At 37.9% G+C, this 23873-nt stretch overlaps 1 protein-coding gene across 1 annotated transcript in view; it reads right to left on the bottom strand.

Moving 5' to 3' along the window:
- LOC113226697 (hemicentin-1-like) overlaps window positions 1-23873 on the bottom strand; it is a 160788-nt gene that overhangs the window by 106904 nt on the left and 30011 nt on the right. The window contains exons 3-5 of the mRNA XM_026459418.1: window positions 23324-23434; window positions 7249-7452; window positions 6176-6327 (exon numbers count right to left, since the gene is read on the bottom strand). Coding sequence (XP_026315203.1) covers window positions 6176-6327; window positions 7249-7452; window positions 23324-23434 — 467 coding nt within the window. The remainder of the gene's footprint in view (window positions 1-6175; window positions 6328-7248; window positions 7453-23323; window positions 23435-23873) is intronic.

The following is a 23873-nucleotide window of genomic DNA, read 5'->3' as shown; positions in this document are numbered from 1 at the left end:
AATTTTCTGCAAACCTTTAAAATATCATTATTCATATCGTCATAAGAACATGCCTTTAACTTTAAACAATAAGAAATGTAATAACGTCAAGTTCAAGTAAGTAGTAAAAAAAGTAATTAATATACATTAAGAATAAAAACGGACTTAGAGTTGACCCTTGAGGGAAGCTTATGCTAATTGTAGAGCCTGATCTTGTATCGTTGACATCGACTCTCTGGACACTACTAAAAAATTTTTTTTCAAATATTTTCTGAAAGTCACTAATATTGAAATAGGTCTCAAATTGGTGAGTCTGAATTACTACCAGATTTAAAATGGGTATAACTTTGTTTTGCTTCATGAGATCAAGAAACACATCCTCGATGACAATTATTAAAAACACAAGGTAAATAAGACGCAGTACATTTTAGTTTATTGAATACTTTGACGTAAAGACCATCATGATAAGCAGTAATTCTATTTTATCTAAGACTTTAGAATATCTTTTAAGGCTGATTACATATTTTACATTTATATAGATTAACGCTCTGCGGCCGAAAGAGTTGCGGCGTCACTTCTCACCAGTGGCACGACTGCAGCCTATACATTAGTAGACGATTGCGGCAGCACTCGCCTACGCCGCCGCGGTTTCAAGTAACACCGCACTCATGGTGCATGGGTGAGTGTGTAAACAAATGCAAGGACGACTACAGCTGCGGCGATCGATGCCGTGACGACATTTTTGAAATAGCAACACTAAATCAAATTTTTTCTTTTAGTAAGGTTTCCGCGTCTGTTTTTTTTTGTTCAAAAAAATACCAATACCAAGCCGTCAAACGAATTTGACGGCTAGGTATTAGTAGTCGTTATTGGAATATCTGTAAAAAACAATACAGCAATTTTTGCAACTTCAGCGTCCATTTCCATAATTGTGTCATCAAATTCTAATTAAAATCTAATTTACTAGACTTGACTCTACATGGTTTCCTATTCTATCGCTCTTACTAGATATGATTCCTTGCACAGACAACACCAAGCCTCCAAAGTATTTCATTAATGCTCGCTTCGTGGTAACCACCCGGCCAATAGAGGATGCCTTATTACAAGTATTTACCCAATACGCCAATACTCTAACAAGACCGAGCCGAAATTTTATGTGACATACCCATTGTCACAGCATGACATACCCATTAGCATAATTGCATCAGTCGCAAAGGGTATTTCTTCCAGACTTCACCATCTTACACTATAAGGATCTGGAAGCTGAAACCAGAAAACGTCGAAAGATTTCGATCTGGTGCACGACATCACCGGCGTGTGGGATGTGATCTCCATTGAAATAATACCAATTGTTGTGTCTGCTTACGGGTTCATTCCAGCCTGCCTCACTAACAACTTGAAGTGGTTTGACTTTTATATTATGTCGTCGGTTCCAGTATAAATGGAGATCACGGTGCAGCTTAATGCGGCACGATCGTTTCTTGAACCTGAGATGCTGGCCCCGATCGACTGTGCTATTGTCGGATAATGCTGCCTCACCAATTTAAAAATTCATTTTCAGGCCGTGGAAGAAGCGACTAAATGCAATATAATATTAATAAGTAAATTAAAAAAAAGATAGTTTCTATCCTAAAAGACAATGCCCAAGTTGGACCAGCTGAAAAAGTTGGCGACGCTCAATCGTAGATACAGAGTTTCATTTGTATTTCCATATACGTTCTAATTACACAGGGTTTATAATTCTTCAAATAGGGAAAATTGATACAAACAACATTTTTGAGGTTATGTTAATTATTAACCACAAAATGTTACTCTGTACATGTAATGTCTGTGATGGGTACAGTCAGGGATATATCGAAAGTAACAGGTAAATTCACTATTACAAATAATGACTTATTTTTTTATAATACAAAGTGCGGGACGAACAAATTGTGCGCCAGGCGGTAAGACTGGATTTGAACCACCGTCTTCCAGGTACCTGCTGAATGATGAAATAGATTTCTCTATTAAACCGAAAACAATGATCTGCAACAAGCACGTAGAAAAATTCGTAAGGTCTGCTAGTTCCTTCCGTGGCTTGCGTAACACGGTTTGTTGGAAAACCCTGGTTTGAATCCAGTTGAAATGAGAAATTTTACTGTTATCATCATCCAGCCATACGACGCCCACTGCTGGTCATAGGCCGCCCCCAACGAACTTCATGACGATCGGTCCTGTGCTGCCCGCATCCATCGGCTTCCCGCGACCTTTACCAGATCGTCGGTCCACCTGATGGAGGGCCTACCCACTGAGCATCGTCCAGTGCGCGATCGCCATTGAAGAACCTTTCTGCCCCAACGGCCATCGGTTATGCTATGTGCCCCGCCCATTGCCACTTCAGCTGACCAATTCTTCGAGCTATGTCGGTTACCTAAGTTCTCCTACGGATTTCCTCATTTCTGATTCTATCACGTAGGGAAATACCGAGCATCGCTCTCTCCATTGCCCGCTGAGCGACCTTGAGCCTTCTTATGAGACCCATAGTGAGGGCCACGTTTCTGATCCATATGTGATCACTGGCAACACACACTGGTCAGACTTTCATCTTGAGACACTAAGGTAATTTGGGCGCAAAGATTTTTTGTAATTTCCCGAACGCTGCCCATCCGAGCTGGATTCGACGAGAGATCTCTTTCTCAAAATTGGACTTGCCTAACTAAACTGTCTGTCCCAGGTATACGTAATGGTCAACCACTTCCCAATTTTAACTGGAGCGGGTACAACATGGGCATTCGACATGATCTTCGCCTTGTCCATGTTCATCTTAAGACCCACTCTTCAGGAAACACTACTGAGATCTTCGAGCATTGCGTTCAGGTCTCCCAAGGTCTCAGCCATAAGAACTATATCATCGGAAAATCGAAGGTGTGTTAGATACTCGCCGTTGATGTTGATGCCAAGTCCTTTCCAGTTCAGAAGCTTGAAAATATCCTCTAACGCAGCAGTGAACAGTTTCACAGATATCACATCTCCCTGTCTCACGCCTCGTTATAGGATAGGATTAGAGCTCTGATGCTGTGATCGCTCTGGCGTTTTTGTATAAGTACCTTAACATCTCGATATACCTATAGTCTACTTAGCACGCCCAGGTCTCGGTCGAATCAAAGGCCTCCTCATAGTCCACAAACGCTAAGCAAAGTGGCCGGTTATACTCCTCGGTCTTCTATATAACCTGCTGCAGCGTATGGATGTGGTCTATGGTATAAAACCCTTTCGGAAACCGGCTTGTTCAGGAGGTTCTTACTGCTGTCATTCCGATACAATATTGTTATTTTTTTGTCTTTGTTTACCAAAAGGTCACATACATGAAGTATGTGTATGTAGAAGTCGAGTTCATAGGTTTTTTCCGGATTTAAGTGGCGTATATTTGTTTTTTCAAACAAACAAATGTTTCGGGCCCTTTACTGTTGACTGACAACCGTGACCATGGGACCTGTAAAGGGCCCGAAACGTTGGTTTGTTTGAAAAAACAAATATACGCTATTTAAATCAGAACAATAGGTTCATGTCCTATTAGAAGTAGAATTAGTCAAAAATAACCTTGTACAAAGGTCAGGTTACAAAAAGCTATTGGAAATCGTCAAGTATGTAATAAAATAAAAAGATTGAAGCGAATGGAGAAATCGAAATGAGTTTTCACTTCCACTTTGATCCTTTTAAGATCAAAGACCGTGGAATATTAGATAACTCTTGCCAAACCTTTACTAAGAGGCAAAAGTTACGTTTCGTCGGATAAAATTATTGACAGCCGTCCCGAGGTCAAGTTGCAAGGTCATGAATTTATTCATTGTGACGGTGTTGTTCTCATGCAGTAGCTTTTGCACGAGTTGTACAAATGCCACCGTTTTTACAGACAACAGCAGGCAAAACAAGGTACTCGTTGATGGATCTTATTCCATTGCTCTGGAGGCGATATTGGAACAAAAGTGTACACATACATAAATATCACTAGAGGCATGGACCAATAAAGCAAGAGGACTGCTAATCGAGATACAAGACAGCGTGGTCGGGATAGATACTAAAATCTATTGGTAAACCAGATGTCGCAACGAGTACCAAATAGTAAATATATATATAAATAATAAATATTTTTGTAACTAATTTGTTTTACATAGACGAGCTGCAATGTTTGCTTCATGCTGCTCTAATTTCTATCAATAACAAACGAATCAACTAGATGGCGTTATTTCAATGATTATTCCTGTATAGTTTATTTTATTTAGAATTAGTGCCATCTACCCATATTAGCAAGCGGGAATTTATAAATTAGTTTGTAACATCTATTGATATGCATATTTGTCAAAGTTTAGAAAAAATTTTAGCTCATGCAGCAGCAACTGACTTCCTATATTTCATATTAAAGAGGAATTCATTCATATTCACGGCAATTTACATAATATAAACTACTTCCATGCTATCGATCAGCGCCATCTAGGTATAAGAGTTGATTTTGACCTTTTTCAGAGTTCAACTAGATGGCGCTTATTGAACAGACTTTTATGGGTGGGCTGTTATTTTGTTTATTTAAGATTAGCTCTGCATCCGGAATAAAAAAAAGTTGTTGTGTATGATGTTGACTATGTAGTTCTGCGAGGTTGTTAATATTAGGGGTTAAAGTATGAAATTGCCGTTTTATTGCAATAGGTTCTTTGAATTTTCATAGAATCTTCATGGTTTGAGGTTTTCGAATGAAACTTTTTTCAAATGGTTTCTGTGATTTTTTTTTTTAATTTGAAACATTTGAATATCGACTTTCTATTGTTTTTGTTATTCAATTTAGACAAGAAAGATGGATACTGCGAAAATTCGAGTGATTTTTGAATACGAGTTCCGACGTGGAACTAACGCGGCAGAAACAGCCCGCAATATCAATGTTGCGTTTGGAGAGGGGTCTACTAATGAACGCACCGTGCGATTTTGGTTTAAACGCTTTCGTGATGGAAATTTCGACTTAAAGAACGAGCCACGAGGAAGACCGCCTACACAGGTGAATAACGATGAATTAAGAGAGATAGTGGAAGCCGATCCTAGTCAAACTACCCAGGAATTAGCGGCATGGTTTAACGTTACCTTACCCACAATATTGACTCACTTGCGTCAAATCAATAAAATAAAAAAATACGAAAAATGGGTGCCTCATGATTTGACTGATCTGCAGAAAGAAACGCGTGTTGAAACTTGTGTTGCCTTGTTGAACCGGTACAGAAATGAAGGAATATTGGATCGAATTGTAACATGTGATGAAAAGTGGATTCTTTATGATAACCGGAAAAGAAAAATGCAATGGCTGACCCCAGGTCAAATGCCACAACAATGTCCTAAAGCAAAACTTACCAATAAAAAGGTAATGGTAACTGTTTGGTGGTCTCAGCATGATGTTATTCACTATAGTTTTCTCCGATCTGGTCAAGCAATAACGGCAGATGTCTATTGTGCCGAACTCCGAACCATGTTGACAAAACTAGCAGTAAAACAGCCCCGACTCATGAATCGATCTTCACCATTATTGCTCCACGACAACGCGAGACCTCACACAGCACGAGAAACCATTTTGACCCTTCAGGAACTGTAGTTAGAAAACATTCGTCATCCTCCGTATTCACCAGACCTTGCTCCAACGGACTACCATTTTTTTCGTGATTTGGACAATTATCTACGTGACAAGAAGTTTTCTTCCCAGGAGGCAGTACAAAATGCTTTCACACAGTTTGTGCAGTCTAGACCGTCGGAGTTCTATCGCAAAGGCATTAATAACCTTCCCATTAGATGGCAGCAATGTACAGATAATAATGGCAACTATTTTGATTAAATAAATTTGTTAAAAATTTAAAAAATAAACAATTTAGATTTTCAGTACAAATCGGCAATTTCATACTTTAACCCCTATTACTTTACAAATAACCCTGTATAAGTTACTTCAGTACAAAATTGTATAATTTCAGCAAAATTGAATGAAAAAATCCCATGGGAGAGATACGTTTAACTTTTTTAGGTTGTTTCTACCCATATTTTATGTAATTATTGTAAAATGATAAATGTGAACAGGTGTCTGTTTACACAGAGAAAGCCCAAGAGTTTCTTGCTTGTTATTCTCAAAGGAATCAACCTTACCTCCAAATTTGTTGGCCTATAAAATAAATATTGAAAAAACACTTACGACTTTAGAGCTCCTTTTTATCTGCCTGGACCCTTTCCACCAGGTGACCAGCGCCTCTGGTCTGGACCCTGTTGTTTGACACTCCACCTCGTAAGTTCTGTCTGCCGACAGCTGCCGGTTCTTATTCAGGATCTGAACTGTCAGTGGCCTTACTGCAACAAAAATTGTTTTTTTGAATTACAATTCTTATCGGAAATATTCTTTCTAACTTTTATCGATTTCTCATCTGAGTTTAGAAAATAATTGCGGATTGAAAGGCTAATTCTGAACTAGGTATCAGGAAGCGATTATTCTGTACTAAGTACTTCTATGAGAGAATATTCGTTACTTATGGGCATAGATCAAAAATATAATTCAGAATAATTACAGCTGCTTCTCTTAATGATTTACAAGCAGTTAAAAGAAACAAAGCAAGTTTGTTTTTATATCGGCATATTAGAGGTATAATGTAGTACAAAGAAAGTAAGATTTATGTGTTGCAAAATTAATTTGTAAGATCGACTCTAATTATAGGAATTAATACATAGCATTAATGTAAGCTTTACTGTGTTCCAGTTTTGAGGATCAAAGGTGCAGGTGAAACGACAGGCACATGGGGCTGATGTTAAGTTCCAGAGGAACATACGCTGTGCCAGTGCTCCTCGGACCTTTATGATCTTCTCGGGGTGTAATTTGACAAGACTCAAAGCTTTAAATTGCAAAATATTTAAACGGCATTGCCACAGCAATGGTTGCATTGAGACATCAACTTTTCTAGTCACATGCGCCTGTAGTTTCACAATACCCTTGCTTCAAAACTCGAAGTAATGGTCACATTACTGCTTGGAGGCAGAAATAGATAGCAGTACTGTTCTGGACGAATTCTTTCACAGGGAGCTATACTACTAAGAACCTAGTATCTGCCTACACTAATGGGAATTCAAAGGCGTAGGTATATAAATATATGTATACTCACAATTATATAGCTACTGTTCAAAGATAAGCCGAAAACAGAACTGGATGGAAGGAAATCGTCCATAAAATCTCGAATGCCTTTCCGTAGTGAAGAATACGACTGAGAAGAAAATACTCACAATTGATATCCAAAATCAGCAGTTTAGTCAAAGGTGGTGCTAAGTTGGTGTTACTCGCTTGGCAGACCAGTCTGGAGTTCAGGTGCTGGCGGCCTATGTTGGGGAAGGTCAGCATGTTGACTGTAGAACCATCTGGTGTTTGTTCGAAGGAGTCATCTATGACAGTGTTCTCTAGGAACCAGGTGAGACGAGGCGGTGGATCTCCTATTGAAAATTAATTATTATAAATTAAACTGAGCAACGGTAGCCAAGAAGATTGTCTTCAGTAACTGAAGACTGCTAATATCCAAACTATTTTTTTTTAATATAATATCAAGTGCCGGGACGGACACGTCGTGCGCGTGATGGTAAGCTACAGGCCTGTCCATAACAGTTACAGTGTCACTCCTAAGAGCCATAAAACGCAAAGATCTGAGGGGCACTGCCACTGCGCCCGTCACCCTGAGACATAAGTTAACAAGTACCATGTGCCAGTTTCACCAGCACCCTTATTCTTCTAAACCGGAACGCAGTAATGCTAACATTACAGCTTGGCGGCAGAAATAGGTAAGGTGGCAGTACATCGCTGTACTCTTTTGTTGAAAAGTATTGTGTTTTGCAAACCAATTTATCAATTAACGCTGCCTAATATGGGTAGATGGCGCTAATTCTAAACAAAATAAAAAATATTCAGTAGTATTCATAAAAATCTGTGCAATAAGCGTCATCTAGTTGATTTTATGTTATCACTGGAAATTAGAGTTACTTTGATAAGTTGCAGCTTGTCAATGTAAAACAAATTAGTTACAAAAATAGTCATTTGGTACTCGTCGCGGCATCTGGTGTGCCAATAGGTACTAAATACCCGACTACGCCATCTTGTATCGCGATTAGAAATCGATCTCAGTTAAGCCGGGTGCTCATTAGCGAGCTGTAACTATTCCGTGCAGATACAGTAACGAGGTTCTAGTGTGTATGTTTGAAACAGCCTTCAATTAGACGGCTCACTGTGAACATCACGCGTACCGCTCGCTATGATTTTTGATTACATAACATGCAACGGTTACAACTTGCTAGTGAGTACCCAGCTTTATTGGTCCATGGTACTTAATCATGAGATTAAATCTAGTTTGAAACAGATTGAACAAAAAATTTGATTTAAGTACGTTAGTATGGGAGTGAATCCGTTAGATTAGTTAATATGTTGAGTTTCACGGTAGTTTTCTATTTACGCTACTGTGCCTCTACCACGAGTTAGGGTGACAGTGGTGTAATCACTTCACAATTTAGGAGCAATGTGTGGTTTAAAAAGAACAGACAGCTATAGGCCTTCTTTCAAGAAACATAGTTTACTAACGTTAACATCTCTTTATATATTTAACATTACAGTTTTCATTTTCAAACGAAAATTCTTTAAGTATGTGAAGAATGCCCGTAGGATTAATAAACTTGACAGCGTAGGTAGCAGATCTGCCCTTATATATAACGATATTACTGTAATGAGTGCCAAGATTTATAATAACTTACCATCTGACATAAGGAACACTATGGATATACAGATCGATACCACCAATGAACACAAGTTTATGTTTTGGTCATTTTCTTTTGTTATTTGTTATTTTTGCAAACAGCCGTATTTATTTACCTTAGTAATATTATGCTCACCGAATTTTGTGAAAAAAAAATAAAGAAAAAAATCAAATACGAAAACAATAACAAAATAAAGGAAGTAACAAGTCGTGCGCTTGATGGTAAGCGACACGCCAACCCATAACAGGTGCAGTGACACTAAGAGCTTTAAGTCGTAAAGACCTGAGGGACACGCCTCTACGCCCGTCACTCTGAGACATAAGTTGACAAGTTCCATATGCCTGTAACATCACCAGCACCCTTACCCTTCAAAACACTGCAAAACATTCTTCAACGATAACTAAAAATATTTATAACAAAACTGTTGGCAATACTTTAAAGTCACAACATATTATTTTACTCTTTATTTATTCAGGGGTTTTGGTCGTTATTAAACATGTCAGCCCCATTAGAAAAAAAATATCTCAGGAAAACACTTAAATCAAACCCAGACAGATAAATCAAAATACTTCCTTATCAAACATGTACACAAAAATTTGTAATTTCGTATTTATTTGTTAAATACATTTGTCTGCAAACCTCACCTTCCACTCGACGAATTCAAACAAGGGTGTTATTAATTAGATAACTTAATAATATAAACCATACAATACGCATACATAATATTTTCTTTACTTCCACATTCAAAAATTACCTCCCAATGACATTCGTCTCCCGCTCCCGTTTTGCCGGTGCACTAATTTTTTTTATTTTCTTACGCTACTGTAGGTTTCATAACGAGGCCACGAAATGCAACCGCCAACAAGTCTGTATGTGTTTTATATTTATTTTTGTTTTATTTCAAATAACAGAAACGTTTTCTCTTGTTTTTATATATTTCTTTTTCAATTGATGTGTATACCCACTTGTAACCTATCACAAACTCGAACGGCGGGGGGCTATAGTGGCCGTGGTCGATTTCATCCCACGGTGAAGCTAAAAGGAACTCAGTAGAGCTAGGCTGGCCCGAGGAGGAGGGCGTACCGCGCGGGCTTGTCTTGATCTAGGCCGAGCGGGTCCATGTGGACGCATGCGGAGAGGAGGGTCTCAGAGAAATTTGCCGCGCGTCCTGTCCTCCGCGGCCGAATTTGGGCGATAGGTCCGTGCGGTGGGCGCTCCGAAGGACTCTCTACGGAGAGCCCACGTGGATGCGCGTAGGATGTTGTGGCGGACCCTACCAACAGATCCGCCGCGGGGACTAGGGGAGCATCCACTGAACTTCACAGTTGAGGCGATGTTGTCCTGGCCCCATGGCCTCTGGGTAGCGGACTCGGAGGGATTCGCTGCCCAGAATGAATGTCTGGGTAGAGGACTCGGAGGAATTGGCTGCCCAGAATGGAGGGGCCGGAGATGGAAGGCTCGTCTGGTATTCGGCGAGCTTTACATTTGGAGTCGGGGGACCGTTGTGTCTCCTTCTCGGGGAGGGGCTGCGCTGGGCGCGGCCAGCCGCTGGTGGAGGCGCGGACGAGCGATAGCGTACCCGTGCCCTCTACCTGCAGCGGAGAGGAGGACCACCCAGGAGGTTTAGTGCGGTCGGGTTGCTCCCCTTCAGGGTTCCTAGTCCCACATAACCCCGGCCCTGCCCGGGGGCAGATTCCCTCGGATAAAAAAAAAGGTTAAGCTAGGTTGAAAAGAAAAAATATTTTCCTCTCAAAATTACTTTCGAGGTTATGAAAATTCGAGCAAACGTTAATTCTGGAAAACTTCATTTCGGAACACTGATAGGTAACCATATCCATAATAAGTTCTGTGCTAATTAAATCCTACAAAGTTGTGTGTACCAGTTACAGGCATATGTATAAAAAAAAATTCTCTTACCATAATCTGTTTTTTCAAAACTATACTTATGCTGTTGGTATATCTTTATCATTAAATAAAACAGGAACGCAGTAATATTCAAATTAGATAGATAGATAGATAAAACGTTTATTTGTTACTACATTCACACGTACATAACAGCAAAAAAAAATAAAAAAAAACAAAAACACAAACAAAACAAAAAATAAACAAAAACAGCAGAGTCGCAGCACTGCTAGACACCCAGTTATGTACGTGTGCTGCAGCAGTGCAAAAAGGTCATAGCTCAGCGTCGGTGTTTACTCAAGAGCAAACCGCTGATTTTCAGCTATAACCTAGAGGTAATCGCAGATACGATAATCAGCTCGCTGACGTCATTTTTCCATTTAGTTATATTTAAACATATAATAATAATTAGAATAGAAACCAAATAAATAGGAAGATAATATAAATGTAATGTTTAAAAAATAAATTAAAAATATTAGTGATTTAATTCAAACTATATATTGTAAGTGTACAATATATAAAAGAAAAATTAAGAAAAACAAGTGAAATACAGATATAAAAGAAAATTAAATTGTTAGTGGGTTAATCATGGTTTTAATACACAATATATGCAATAGGACTGGACTGGACTTCAATAGGCTGATGATGATGATATGCAGCAAATTTTCGCCACCTAAGCAAAGCTCTGTGAAATACCCTTTTTTTGACTGTCAAGAAGAAGTTCCTTTACCTTCTCCTTGAAGGTGCGTTTAGATTTTAAAAGTCTTAAAGGTGCTGGAATATTATTCCAACAGCTTACAGCTTGGCGGCAGAAATAAGTGTGGTCAGAATACTTCCCAAAACGAACTTTTTCACAAAAACTTCTAGTCCTATTAAAGTGGAATTAGAAAAGACACGTGCTCAGCAGTGGAGTGGAGTTAAAGTACATGTTTGTAGTGATATCGTCACAACGGATCAGTATTCCTTTTCCAAAGAACTATCATTTGATTTCTATACCAAAAGTAACAAACAAAAAGCAAATGTAAATACCGAGACGAAGTTTGAGCTGAATCATAAAGTTTAAAGTTAACATCTTCAACTTGTGTCTCTTATCTTGCCAACTATTAAAGTAGTCACTTGAGTGAGATGAATAAGTTACAAGATGCTAATGCTAATGTATGCTATGTGTAACTTCAACGAAGATTATTAAAAAACATCTTTCGTTTGCTTTTAAAAACTATGCGATGAAAACTTCCAGCATTCTGAATCTATACACAATAATTGTAGCAACCATTTTTAACACTTTTTTATACCATGTGACGGGACGAACAAGTCGTACAACTGGTTTAAATCGAAACGATCTGAGAGACACTGCCATTGCGCCCGTCACCCGGAGACATAAGTTGACAAGTCCCATGCGCCTGTAATTTCACTAGCACCCTTAATTTATTATTATATAACTTTCCAAACCGGAATGCAGTATAGATAGCCCACACTACTGCTTGGCAGCAGATATAGGTATGGTGGCAGTACTTCCCTGGACGAGCTCTTTCACAAGGACCTCTACTGCTACCAAAACTGCCTCGGTGGCCGAACGGTCACCATGCCGGATTGCCACGCAGAGGTCCCAGGTTCGATTCCCGGGCCGGGAGAAGTATTTGTATGACCTACATTTGTTTCTCTCGTGAGTTTGGGTGTAATTTGTGGTTGTATATGTGTGTATGTTGTATATGTGTGTCCATGGCACCCGCGACACAGGATTATCACACATAGGATACATATATAGGATATACATAGGATCCGTAGTACGGGGCTATGTTAAGTGTGTGTGTATTAAAAAAAAAACTCGACGCAAAAAGAAGGGAGAACAAGTAAGTAAGTAAGTATAAGTCGTTGAAAGACCAAGTACAAAGACACGACGCAAGCACATAGAAAAATTCGTGAGGTCCGTTGGTTCGTTCCGTGGCTTAGTTGGTATAGCGTCTGCCACGGTATGCAAGAAGACGTCGATTTGAATCCGACCGGATCGAAGGAATTTTTTCTGAGTGTTCGATCTTTGTATTAATAATTATAACAAACTAGTGAAGTAATTTCACAAAAAAGAATTGAATATCAATTCAATAAAAAAATTTAATTAAGTAAGTATAAATTAACATATTTACTTTCCGAAAAGATATCGATGTTACACATTATTTAATTAAGTTACAAAATAAAAACAATTTTAAATACAATGGATTTGTGATAGCAGTAAACTATCATTTGTTATGCCCTCTGGGGTGATTCACGCAATCAAACCGTTACGATATCGTAGCGATTTACTCGTTGAACTGCTTTTTCGTATTCACGTGTGACAGTGAACCCCAACGAGTCCAAAGCGTGTTCTGGTATAAGAAACGTCCTTGAATCGACTCTAAACGACAAGTCACACGTATTCTGCTAAAATTTTGACAGTTCTTTCAATAGACTTTCGATAATTAAATGTCAAATTTCACAATCCAAGATGTCGTTCATTAGTCGTTACGTTTCGATTCTACTCATATCAACGTTCGTTCAAGTGATACGTATACCCATTTTGGATAGGACTTCGATCGAACGACTACGTAACTTCAACGATATTTTGATAGCTGGAACTTACGTGAATCGCGCTACTCATGGGATGTATGTATTAGTTTTAATGATCAAAAATTTCTACTTTAGGGACACCTATTTGCGTTTACATACTAAACTTTATGACAATAGCTGCTTAACTGGGCGAGTTAACGGACTAAAGACAAACAAGCTGACATAACGTAATTATAACGGTCCCATATTTGAGTTAGAAACCATGCAATTTGATTGAGGAACAAATATTATTATTAACAAATATTATTATTAGTGCTTGACGTAAGCCGGTAATTCTTCAAGTGTTTTAAGAGAATAGTTAATTAATATTATAAGAGAAAGAAGGGAAGATAAATAAAGCTATTAATAATAATTTACTACAAAATCACATTAACTACCTGGTCTCAAACTAGGAACCCTTACCCTCTATCTCTTTATCTATCAGACTATCATAGCGAACTAAAAAAACAACACAATACACATGCATTTTATAATAGAATAAAATAAAAGTAAAGATTAAGACAAAGGACTTGTTGGATCCCGTCTGAATCCGACTCAAAACGGACCAGACTTCACTTCAATGAAACTCGTAATCTTCCGTTTATTGAAGTTTCTTATTCGTAGTGTATACACTTCTATTATTCTTGAACGAACACCTTATTCTAACAATCGTGATCTATGTCTACCTGACTTAATTCCGTAATCTGACAAGTCACAAATACAAATGCACAATTCTTAAAATATTTTAATATATATATATATATATCGGCGCCGGCTCTCGCTATAATTCGCGTAATTTCTTAGATAAATGATTTACTAGGCTACCTATGAATCACTTTAACTAGTCTTGATTACAAATTTCACGTCAGTTTCACAGCTCAAATTGGGTATGGTCAAAAAAAGGCACTATTGTCTCTTGCTTTTGCTTTTTGAAGAACCTCACGTCAAAGGAAAATACTTTAAAGGCAAGACCACTTTACCTATTGCAGGTTCGTAGAAGGAACGATTGTGATGTCTGCGTTGTCTTACAATGCCCTGGGTCCACCAGGAATCGAACCCAAGATTTCCTAATGTGGCGCAAGCAGAGCTAACCACTGGGCCACCAAAGTCATTGAAAGTTAAGACATTTATTGAATTGCCACAAATGGCACGACAATAAACAACAACAACCACGTTATAAAAAGTTATACAAACGTGAAGAAAGTAACAAAAAAATAAAAGCACAAAAAGAAACATTTTGATGTAGATTAGATAATAAAAAATTCAAATAAAAACACAACAGAAAAATGACACTAAATACTACTTGCTTGGTGCCAGCTGGGGTGACATAATTTAGTACTTTCCCAGAACTGATTTTATGTTAGGACCACGGACACGTTGCCGTTTAAACCATAATATATCAGATGTTATCTACATTTGCGATAATTTTTTTCTCAACAAACAGCGAATGTAATTGAAAGTCCTCAAATCTTACAAAATGCAATCAACGTTCAATGGCGAGAAATTACAGCAAGAGTGTAAGTTAAAACTTACATAAAAAGTATTTTAATTAAAAAGTCATATTACAAAATTGAAGACTACGTGTTAGATAAAGATGTATGGTAAGATGATATTCCACACAAATTCGATTCAAAGTGTATTCCATAGCATTTAAGTTTATTTGAAAAGACCAATACCTAGATTGTTTTGCTCGTTCTTCTCAGGGACAGGGAACGAGCAGTAGCTTAAAAAATTATGTTTTTAATCATTGACTTACAAATAAATGGACGACGGGTCTAATACAAAAACCACGAAAAAAATGTCCCAAGTCAACCTATTCGAAATTTAAATTGCAATGTCATCGCAGTATCGCGCTGTCAGTCGAACAAATGAAGACTAAAGCGGAGTTTGGCGCTCTGTATACGATTTTAGCGCCTTACAAGTGCGGACACTTTTTAGCGCGGACCCGACGTCCATATAATTGTAAGTCAATGTTTTTAATCGTAAATTTATTTTACTTATGGAATAAATGATAATTTTACATTAACTTTGTATAAATTTGGGGTAGTAAATAAAATAAGAATGCTTCAGTAGCAATAAAGCTTCTTGTGAAAGAGTTGGTCCAAGGTAGTACTGCCACCTTACCTATTTCTGCCACCAAGCACTGATGTGAGCATTACTGCGTTCCGGTTTAGAATGGTAAGGGTGCTGATGAATTACTGGCACATGGGATTTGTCAACTTTTGTTTCAGAGTGTCGGGCGAAGTGGCAGTGCCCCTGAGATCTTTGCGATTAAAAAAAAAAGAAAATTGGTCTAAGTGGCACTACAGTTGTCATGGACAGGCGTGTACCTTACCATCAGGACTTACGGACGACTTGTTCGTCGCGATACTTGATATAAAGCTCCGAAAAGTATTAATATTATTCAAAATATTAATATTACTGCGCTATTTACTAAGCTACGAAAACTTATGTGCAAATAAAAATACGAATCTACTATTTCATAATTTTTTTAAATACCGAGCGAATGCTCCATTTCTGTAATAAATGGCGCATGTGATAGCCCGTGCTATGCAACTCCAATGCACCACGAGATAATGCAAATGTATGCGTGGCGGGCGTGCACACATACAAGCCACGCTGCTACGTTTATCTACGTAACTTATATTAATGTGTTATGCTTTGTAACACATTTTTTTTGGTAGATCTCTTAAATACCAAAACAAAAACAAAATTTATCTTCTCTCCTTGGTAATTTCAACATTCTTGTACAAAATGTCACTTTGACATTATAGTTTAAAAATATTTAGTAAATTAATTGAAACTCTAAGTGTTGGTGTAATCTATTATTTAATCCATTCACATATATAGTACCTGTTGGTGAACGATTTTTCTATAAAATCAATATCGTGAATGGGTACCCTTTAGTTTGACATATTTTTGAAAACACCAACCCTGGCTAATTTTTCTTGTATGGTATCACAGAAAACTAGTGCTGCGTACCAATTAACTCGATTTTACTTTTGTAGTCGAGCCTCATGTAAATTATAGCTTTTCTTTAATATTTCCATGTCGAACGCCGCCATTTAGGTTGCCAAGTACTTCCTGTAAAGTAATCTACGTAAACCTGGAATCGCCATGTATTCTAGCGGGTTTAGATTTATTTTTTTTTATTTTATTTTACAGTTGTAGGGAAACTAACAGCTAACTTATGAATAATTACAAATAAGTAGTACTGAGGGCCAATTATAAGTTTCCACAGATAAAATTTAAAAAAGTGTACATTATAGGTTGTTTATAAAACCGTACTATCATGCATTTGATTTATATAAATATAGATATAATACGTAAGAACCTATTAACCCATATATTAATTTAGAATACAAAAAATATGAAAATGAACTAGATAACTAATAATAAAGAAATAAAGTAAATTATTACTAACATAATCTTTAGGAATGTAAACAAGAGAAAAAATGATTGCGTAGTAATTGCTTCAACTTGTTTGGAGAAGTATTAAAGAAATCTATATCGTGCTGCCTCGCTATCCTATTATAACTGTTACTCGTTCGGATGAAAAACGAATTTCGCCTATAATTTACTCTCGCAGTAGGAACATGAAGTGTGTTGTTATGACGAAGTGAACCCCATGGAACACACAAACCAATATTACTAAGGAGCTCTGGACAATCAACCGAGCCATTGGCTACCTTGATTAAGTATATGACATCAGCTATCCGTCTTCGCTCATGCAACGGGAGTATATGAAACCTTTTACACCGCTTATAATAATCAGAAATATAGATTTTAGATCGAAACTGCATGTAGCGTAAAAAACGTTTCTGAAGTCTTTCAATTCGCGTTTCGTATATTTTATAGAAAGGGTTCCACACTTGAGAGGCGTATTCTAAGTGGCTACGTACATAAGCGCAGTAGAGAATTTTAAAGGTTTTTATAGCTTTAAAATCACGTGAAATTCGCATTATAAAACCAAGCGCTTTTGATGCTTTATTAACGATTTCATTAATGTGGATATCGAAATGCAATTTGCTGTCAAAGTATATACCGAGGTCACGGATGGTTGTTACTCTTGAGATGTCAATGTTCAACAGTTTGTAGGTAAAATTTAAGGGGTTACATTTACGAGAGAAAGTACAGACATAGCATTTAGATACATTGATGTCAAGTTTGTTTAAGTTACAATAGCTTTCAAATCTGGAGAGGTCTTCCTGTAGTCGCTGCGCATCTTGAGTAGAGTTGATGGGAAGCATTATTTTCATGTCATCGGCATACATAATTATTTTAGAATAAGCAAAACACAAAGAGATGTCATTGACGAAGATATTGAAGAGCAATGGGCCCAACAATGATCCTTGGGGAATGCCAGAAGGTATTGGCATTGAGGAAGAGGTGTAGCCATTTAGTACAACCGTTTGACATCTCTCTTTGACGTAAGAAGAAAACCACCTATACAGGTTACCTTTGATACCGATATTTTTAAGCTTACGTAGAAGCACATTGTGATCAATGCGATCAAAGCATTTACTATAATCGGTATAAATCACATCTACTTGAGATGGTTCAGACATATGTTTAGCCAGATAATCACTAAACAATATAAGGTTAGATGTAGTAGATCTGCCTCTTAGGAATCCGTGCTGCTCTGGACACAGTGCCTGCTTGATGGACGCATAAACCCGCCTATAAACGATCTTCTCTAAAATTTTTGCAAAGAGACATAATTTTGAAATAGGTCTATAATTATCTATTAAGTCCTTAGGACCTTTTTTATGAATTGGCGTAATGTATGCACATTTCCAGATATTGGGTACAACACCTTCTGTTAGTGAACGACTGAATATTATACAAAGAGGGATCGACAGAGACTTATAGCATCTAACAATAAATATTGCGGGAATATTGTCCGGGCCTGAGGACTTATTTAGATCGATAGAATTCAACAGTTTGCCAACTTCCACTGGGTTGACCTCAACATCACCTATGTCACTTGAAGAGTCAATAGCATTGCCAGGTGAACAGATGGTACTAGCGTTATGAGAAAAAGTTGAATGAAAGTAATCGCTAAACATTTTACAAATTACTTCCCCGTTATCAGACACGCGATTTGTATATTTAAGTATAGCAGGATAGGTGTTATTATTATTTTTTTGTTTTACATAGGACCAGAATGCTTTAGGATTAGTAGTGATGTTTTTTTCAACATTATCAATATATTTATCATACATTTCTTTTTCTACAATTTTTGCCCGATCTCTTAAAGCGACATAGGATTGAAAGTCGTGTAGGTTACTGTATTTTTTTATACTTTGAGTGATGCTTATGCTTCTCCTTTAATATTTTTATAAGGGGTCTCCCAAACCATGGGGGATATTTTGACGACGGGGTTACTAATTTAGAAGGTATATAATCTGTACGCAGGTTATTTAACACACCATAGAAAAATGAAACTGCATCATTTAACGATCCACGACGTAATTCGAGATTCCAGTCAATTTCATTAATTGAAGTGTTAATTGAGTCATAATCACCATACTGATAAAAGTGTTTTGTATAAGGCCGCGATTTAAGAGGGCAGATTCGCACAATTTTCGATGAAATGCATAATGCTGGGTGATACGCATCTTCTGGCACTAACGGATTACAGCAGCGACTTACAGTGACTCCACTAGTCGAAAATACTAAATCTAAGATTTTACCGTAATTGTTAACTATATGCTTATACTGTGATAAATTACATACGTTAATAGAATCATATAAATCTCGTTGAGCAGAACCACTAATACTCACTGGAACAAAAGACCCAACAACCGTCGCGTCAGCTACCCACGTCAAGTTAGATGAATTAAAGTCACCGACAACGATTACCTGATCGCAAGGATTATTCAAAACAATATCAGAAAGATGCTCAGAAAATAGTGTCAGTTGGTCTGATAAGGAGTTGTCCATATTATCATCACATATATATACAGTACATAAGTTAAGTTTAAATGTAGTTTTCGGCTTCTGGTGTTGAATTTTAAGAGTCACCCACAAATCTTCAGCAGTAGAGCACCAGTCAGTTTGGACGGCAGCGTTGAACTCTTTACGTACGGCAATTAGTATTCCACCACCCAATGATTGTTGAGTTTTAGAATAATTCCGGTCGCGCCTCCATAAGATGTATCGATTGTCAAATAATTCACTGTCTTTTATACCTTCCAACAACCAAGTTTCTGTTAAACATATGACATCAAACGAATTCAAACAAATGTTTCTATAGAAATCAGATGTTTTGGTGCGTAAACCACGTACGTTCTGGTAGTAAACATCAAGCATTTTTAAAACAAGATGTATAATGTACTGAGTGACATAACTTGTAATGGCAAATTAGGTAAATATACGTTGTTAAAAAATAATTACATCGTGACATCGTAAGGAAAATATTAAAAAATACTAAACAGAGCATCAAAGCACCTGGAATATGAATGCGCTTACCTCCTATTCGCGTAATAAACATTATAATACCCGTGCGCCAAAGCGAACAAGCGCAACAGGTGAGATAAACAGAAGCAAAAGCAGGTAGCTGTACGTCGAGCATTCGAGTAAAATAACATGATCGCGAAATATAAGTGTCCACGCGCACGCGCTGATCACGTGATAGGCGAGTTAGCGAGAAACCAGCGGCTCTCAAACCACAACATGAGTCATTAATACATTGTACACAAACATTTAGCCATTTTAAAAATTGTAATAAAACAGCTAATAATAAGAACAAATTTAAGGTAAGCACGATATAGCTCAAACGTTTAACGCGTAATATTAGTTCAGCTAATACGATATAAATTAAACAGTTGAAAAGCAACTTAACAAAAAATATGGAGAATATTATAACTATACTAACTTTTTTAAGTCTGCTTCTGATTTTATAACTATGACGTGGGAAGTAGGGCTTTTTCTCACATATATTTTGCACCCTTTTACCCACGTATACGCAAAATCCTTCTCTTTAGCCAGTGTCTTCACCTTGTTAAGCAGAAGTTTATCTTCCAGATTGAGATGATCGTTGACAAATATCCTGTTATTCCCGGAGAGATTCAGGTCTGCTGGAACAATAGTGCTCTTCCTTGCTGCAGCCACGAAGTCCTCCTTGTTATATCTGTTATGCACTGATACTATTATTGTTTTATTAACTTTGTCATTTCTCATGGGGATCCGAGCTATATAGTTTATTTGTTCCCTGGGTATAGGACACTTAATGTGTTCACCGAGTTTGGCGAAAATCTGGAACAGATTTTCAGATTGAGTTACGGGCACTCCCTTTATCTCAATATTGTTCATACGAGATCTTCGTTCCCCATCTCGTACCAAGCCCTCCAATTTCTCCATTCGCTGTTGCAGATGTTGAACTTCGTCTTTTGTTTTGAGTAGTATCTGGATTTCTTTTTCGATATTGCATATCTTACTTGATAAAGTGTCAACAGAATTATGCACATAATTAAGCGATTCCTTTACATCCGTAAGGTTGTATTTTAGATTCTTCAGCTCAGCCAGCTCTGTATGAATGCTCTTAACGCTGTCTGCCAGCTGCGGAAGTGATGCAGTTATGGCTGACAAACGCTTTAATTCAGCCATCACGTCGTCCAAGTCCACAGGTGGGTTGGGACTCGTTGGGTTTTTGCAAGAGGCGCATCTCCAGGTGGCTTTCCTGTCACCAAGTTTACGAAAGCCCCCTTCCGTGATCCCAGCGCATGGGAAGTCATAATGGCAGCGACACACTGAGCACTGGACTCCATCTCTACATTCACTGTTACATCGCTTACATTTAAACATTTTAGTTATTAATTATTTTGTGATTGAAAACTTTGAGAATCACTGACTGACAGAGACAACAATAATAGTGGTATAAATACGTGTGTACGGTCCGGTGTCGACGGACGGAATGGAAAAATTAACCAGGAATAGCCAGATGCCGTAATTATGGGTCTCCGAACCCTGTACCAAATGTAGAACCCGTGCCACCGGACCGCATGGTGAGTTGACCTCTGGATTCTTTCCTTCATTAGATGCTTCGTCATTTATATCAATGTACTGTAACAATCTGTATTGTTGCAGGGTTTTTCTTTGTTGTCTTAGTTGTACCTTTGGTACTTGTAATTTCGAATCCAGCCATCAACTGAATGGCTGAGACTAAGCTGCTGTAACTTTTGTTCGGCTGTGCCCGGCCACGTGTCATGAGCTCCACGGGTGGTCGGCATCTACGTATAACTTCGTTACTCCTGTAGCAACTACGCTGTCTTCGCAGCGGATCTGGTATGTAACTTAAATGTGCATCCGACAAACTCCAGGTCAGTGACGTATAAGTGAAGTGTCCATGTGTCACTCATGTACTTTCATAAACTCTTAGTGCAGTGTATTAGCTCTAAGTATACTTAAAGGTAACCTTTTGTATGTAACTAATAAGGGCAGTAAACATATCCGTACTCTCCTTTTGTAAACTCGGGGAAGTAAAAATACTAGTTCTCCATACTGTACCCTTAGATTTAAACTGTAACATGTAACTAAGGTAAATTTAAAATAAAGCATTCTGGTTATTTCTACTTGAAACTTGTTTTCGTTGTGTGTAAGGCGCCCTTCCTTCTCCTCGCTTATAAATTTTACACGCAGCACCGGGTCAACCAGAACTCACCCACCAACCAGTCTCATGCTCACTCAAACCGACTGGAGCTGACCATTACAGCTTATACTAAAGTTTATTGTTTGAATTCCCATTGGGGTGACAACGACTACCGAAGTACCGATTGCTTTCGCCCCACGTACACTTGTCAATCTTTTTAAATAAGCCTATGCAGTCCAACCTTTTTAACAACATTCTAAATTTGATTTGAGAATTCCGTCATGACCGTTTCGATCTTTACGTTGGTTCTATTTATATCTTTCACCACTGTTTTTATTTATCCGCTGTTATACGTTAATTAATAGAATAGTGCTTAATTAATACATATCTTCCAGAAATAAATACGCGCTGATATACCTGCTCGTCCCTAATTACATTTCTACACACACCCTACTCACCCTCTCTTGACATCGAAAAACACACACGAACACCCAAACGTTCACTCTTTTATTGTTAACCCTGACTGTACTATAATGCTGCCTGTGGAGTACTAAAATGACCACAACACAGATGTTCATAACCCAGGCTAAACTAACGTGAAAGTCAGAATATAGACAACCTTGAGTCAATAGCAAGAAGGCGCAAATTCTATTGTAACCTTTTTGCAAAAAACATATCGATTATAAAAATTTTATTACTACCACGGTTCCCTCATCAGGCAAGGCTAGATCTCCTTCAGACGACCTATTTATATAGAAATTTATGATGTATTATACTTAAATAAAAATTTCTGCAGTATTTTCAGCATTGCTGCGTTCCGGTTCTGAAGGAAAAGGGTGCTGGTGAAATTACAAGCACCTGTCAACTTATATCTCAGGGTGATGGGCGCAGTGGCAGTGCCTATCAGATCCAAATTACTTGGCGGCAGAAATAGGTAAGGTGGCAGTACTTCCCTGGACGCACTCTTTTACAACGAGCTGTACTGTTGCTAAAAGTAGGTAAAAAGGTAGTTGCAAGGTGGTAGGTCAATGGATGTGGCTCGCAAAGGATCGTGATGGATGGCACAAACTTCGGGAGGTCTTTACCCAGCAGTGGGTGAAATAAGGCTGTGGATGATAAATAAAAGCGAAAGAAGTTATGTCTTGCGACGGCGGTCGGGAACTTAAACTTTGGTTTAGACGAAGGCAGTGGTATGAAAATATGATGTAATTTAAAGCTCTAAGTGGCATTGCAATTGTTATGGGTAGGGTCGCTTATCCGACAAAAAAAAAAGGAAATAGAAGCTACGGTCACGGTGAGTATTAGTGTATTATTAGCGATTCGGTTTTAAAAGACTGGTGATACGACAGGCGTATGGGACTTGTCAAGTTTCAGAATGACGGCTGTAGTGGCAGAGTCATGTCATGGCTGAGAGGCGCTTGCAACTGTCAAAGATAGGCGTGCCACTTACTTGGTATCACAAATAAAGATAAAAGACTGGTTGTAACTTACCACCGTGAGTTTCACAAATTAGTTCAATGGTGTCCCCTTCGTTGTAGGGCTCCAGAAGTCTTGTTTGATCATGAGTTTTTGCATCCAGGATTGTGGGGCGGTCAGGTGGTGCTATAAGAAAATACACAATTTTATTAAACTTAATAACTAAAGGAGTAACTTCACAAAAATTAATTGAATGAATTACAGTTAATACCGACATCTCTAACCTGGTCTGGTAGTTGTAGAAGTATCTAACTCTTAGATGGCGCTACGGCTAAAAAGTTGTTGAAAACCAAATACAAAGATCCGACAACGAGCACGCAAAAAAATTCGTGAGGTCCGCTGGTTCGTTCCATGGCTTAGTTAACATAGCGTCTGGCACGGGTTGCTAGGAGACCTCGGCGTCGGTTCGAATTCGGCCGGATCGAAGAATTTTTTTCTGAGTGTTCGATCTTTGTATTAACAATTATAACAAACTAGAGGAGTAATTTCACAAAAAATAATTGAATATCAATTCAAATTTAATAATTCAATAAAAATTTTACTACAGAAAAATACTTAATAATAA

Source organism: Hyposmocoma kahamanoa, unplaced genomic scaffold, assembly GCF_003589595.1.
Source record: "Hyposmocoma kahamanoa isolate Upper Pololo Valley unplaced genomic scaffold, ASM358959v1 192, whole genome shotgun sequence".
NCBI lineage: Eukaryota > Metazoa > Arthropoda > Insecta > Lepidoptera > Cosmopterigidae > Hyposmocoma > Hyposmocoma kahamanoa.
The sequence above is the reverse complement of the archived record's forward strand: the minus strand, read 5'-3'. Positions and strand labels throughout refer to the sequence as shown.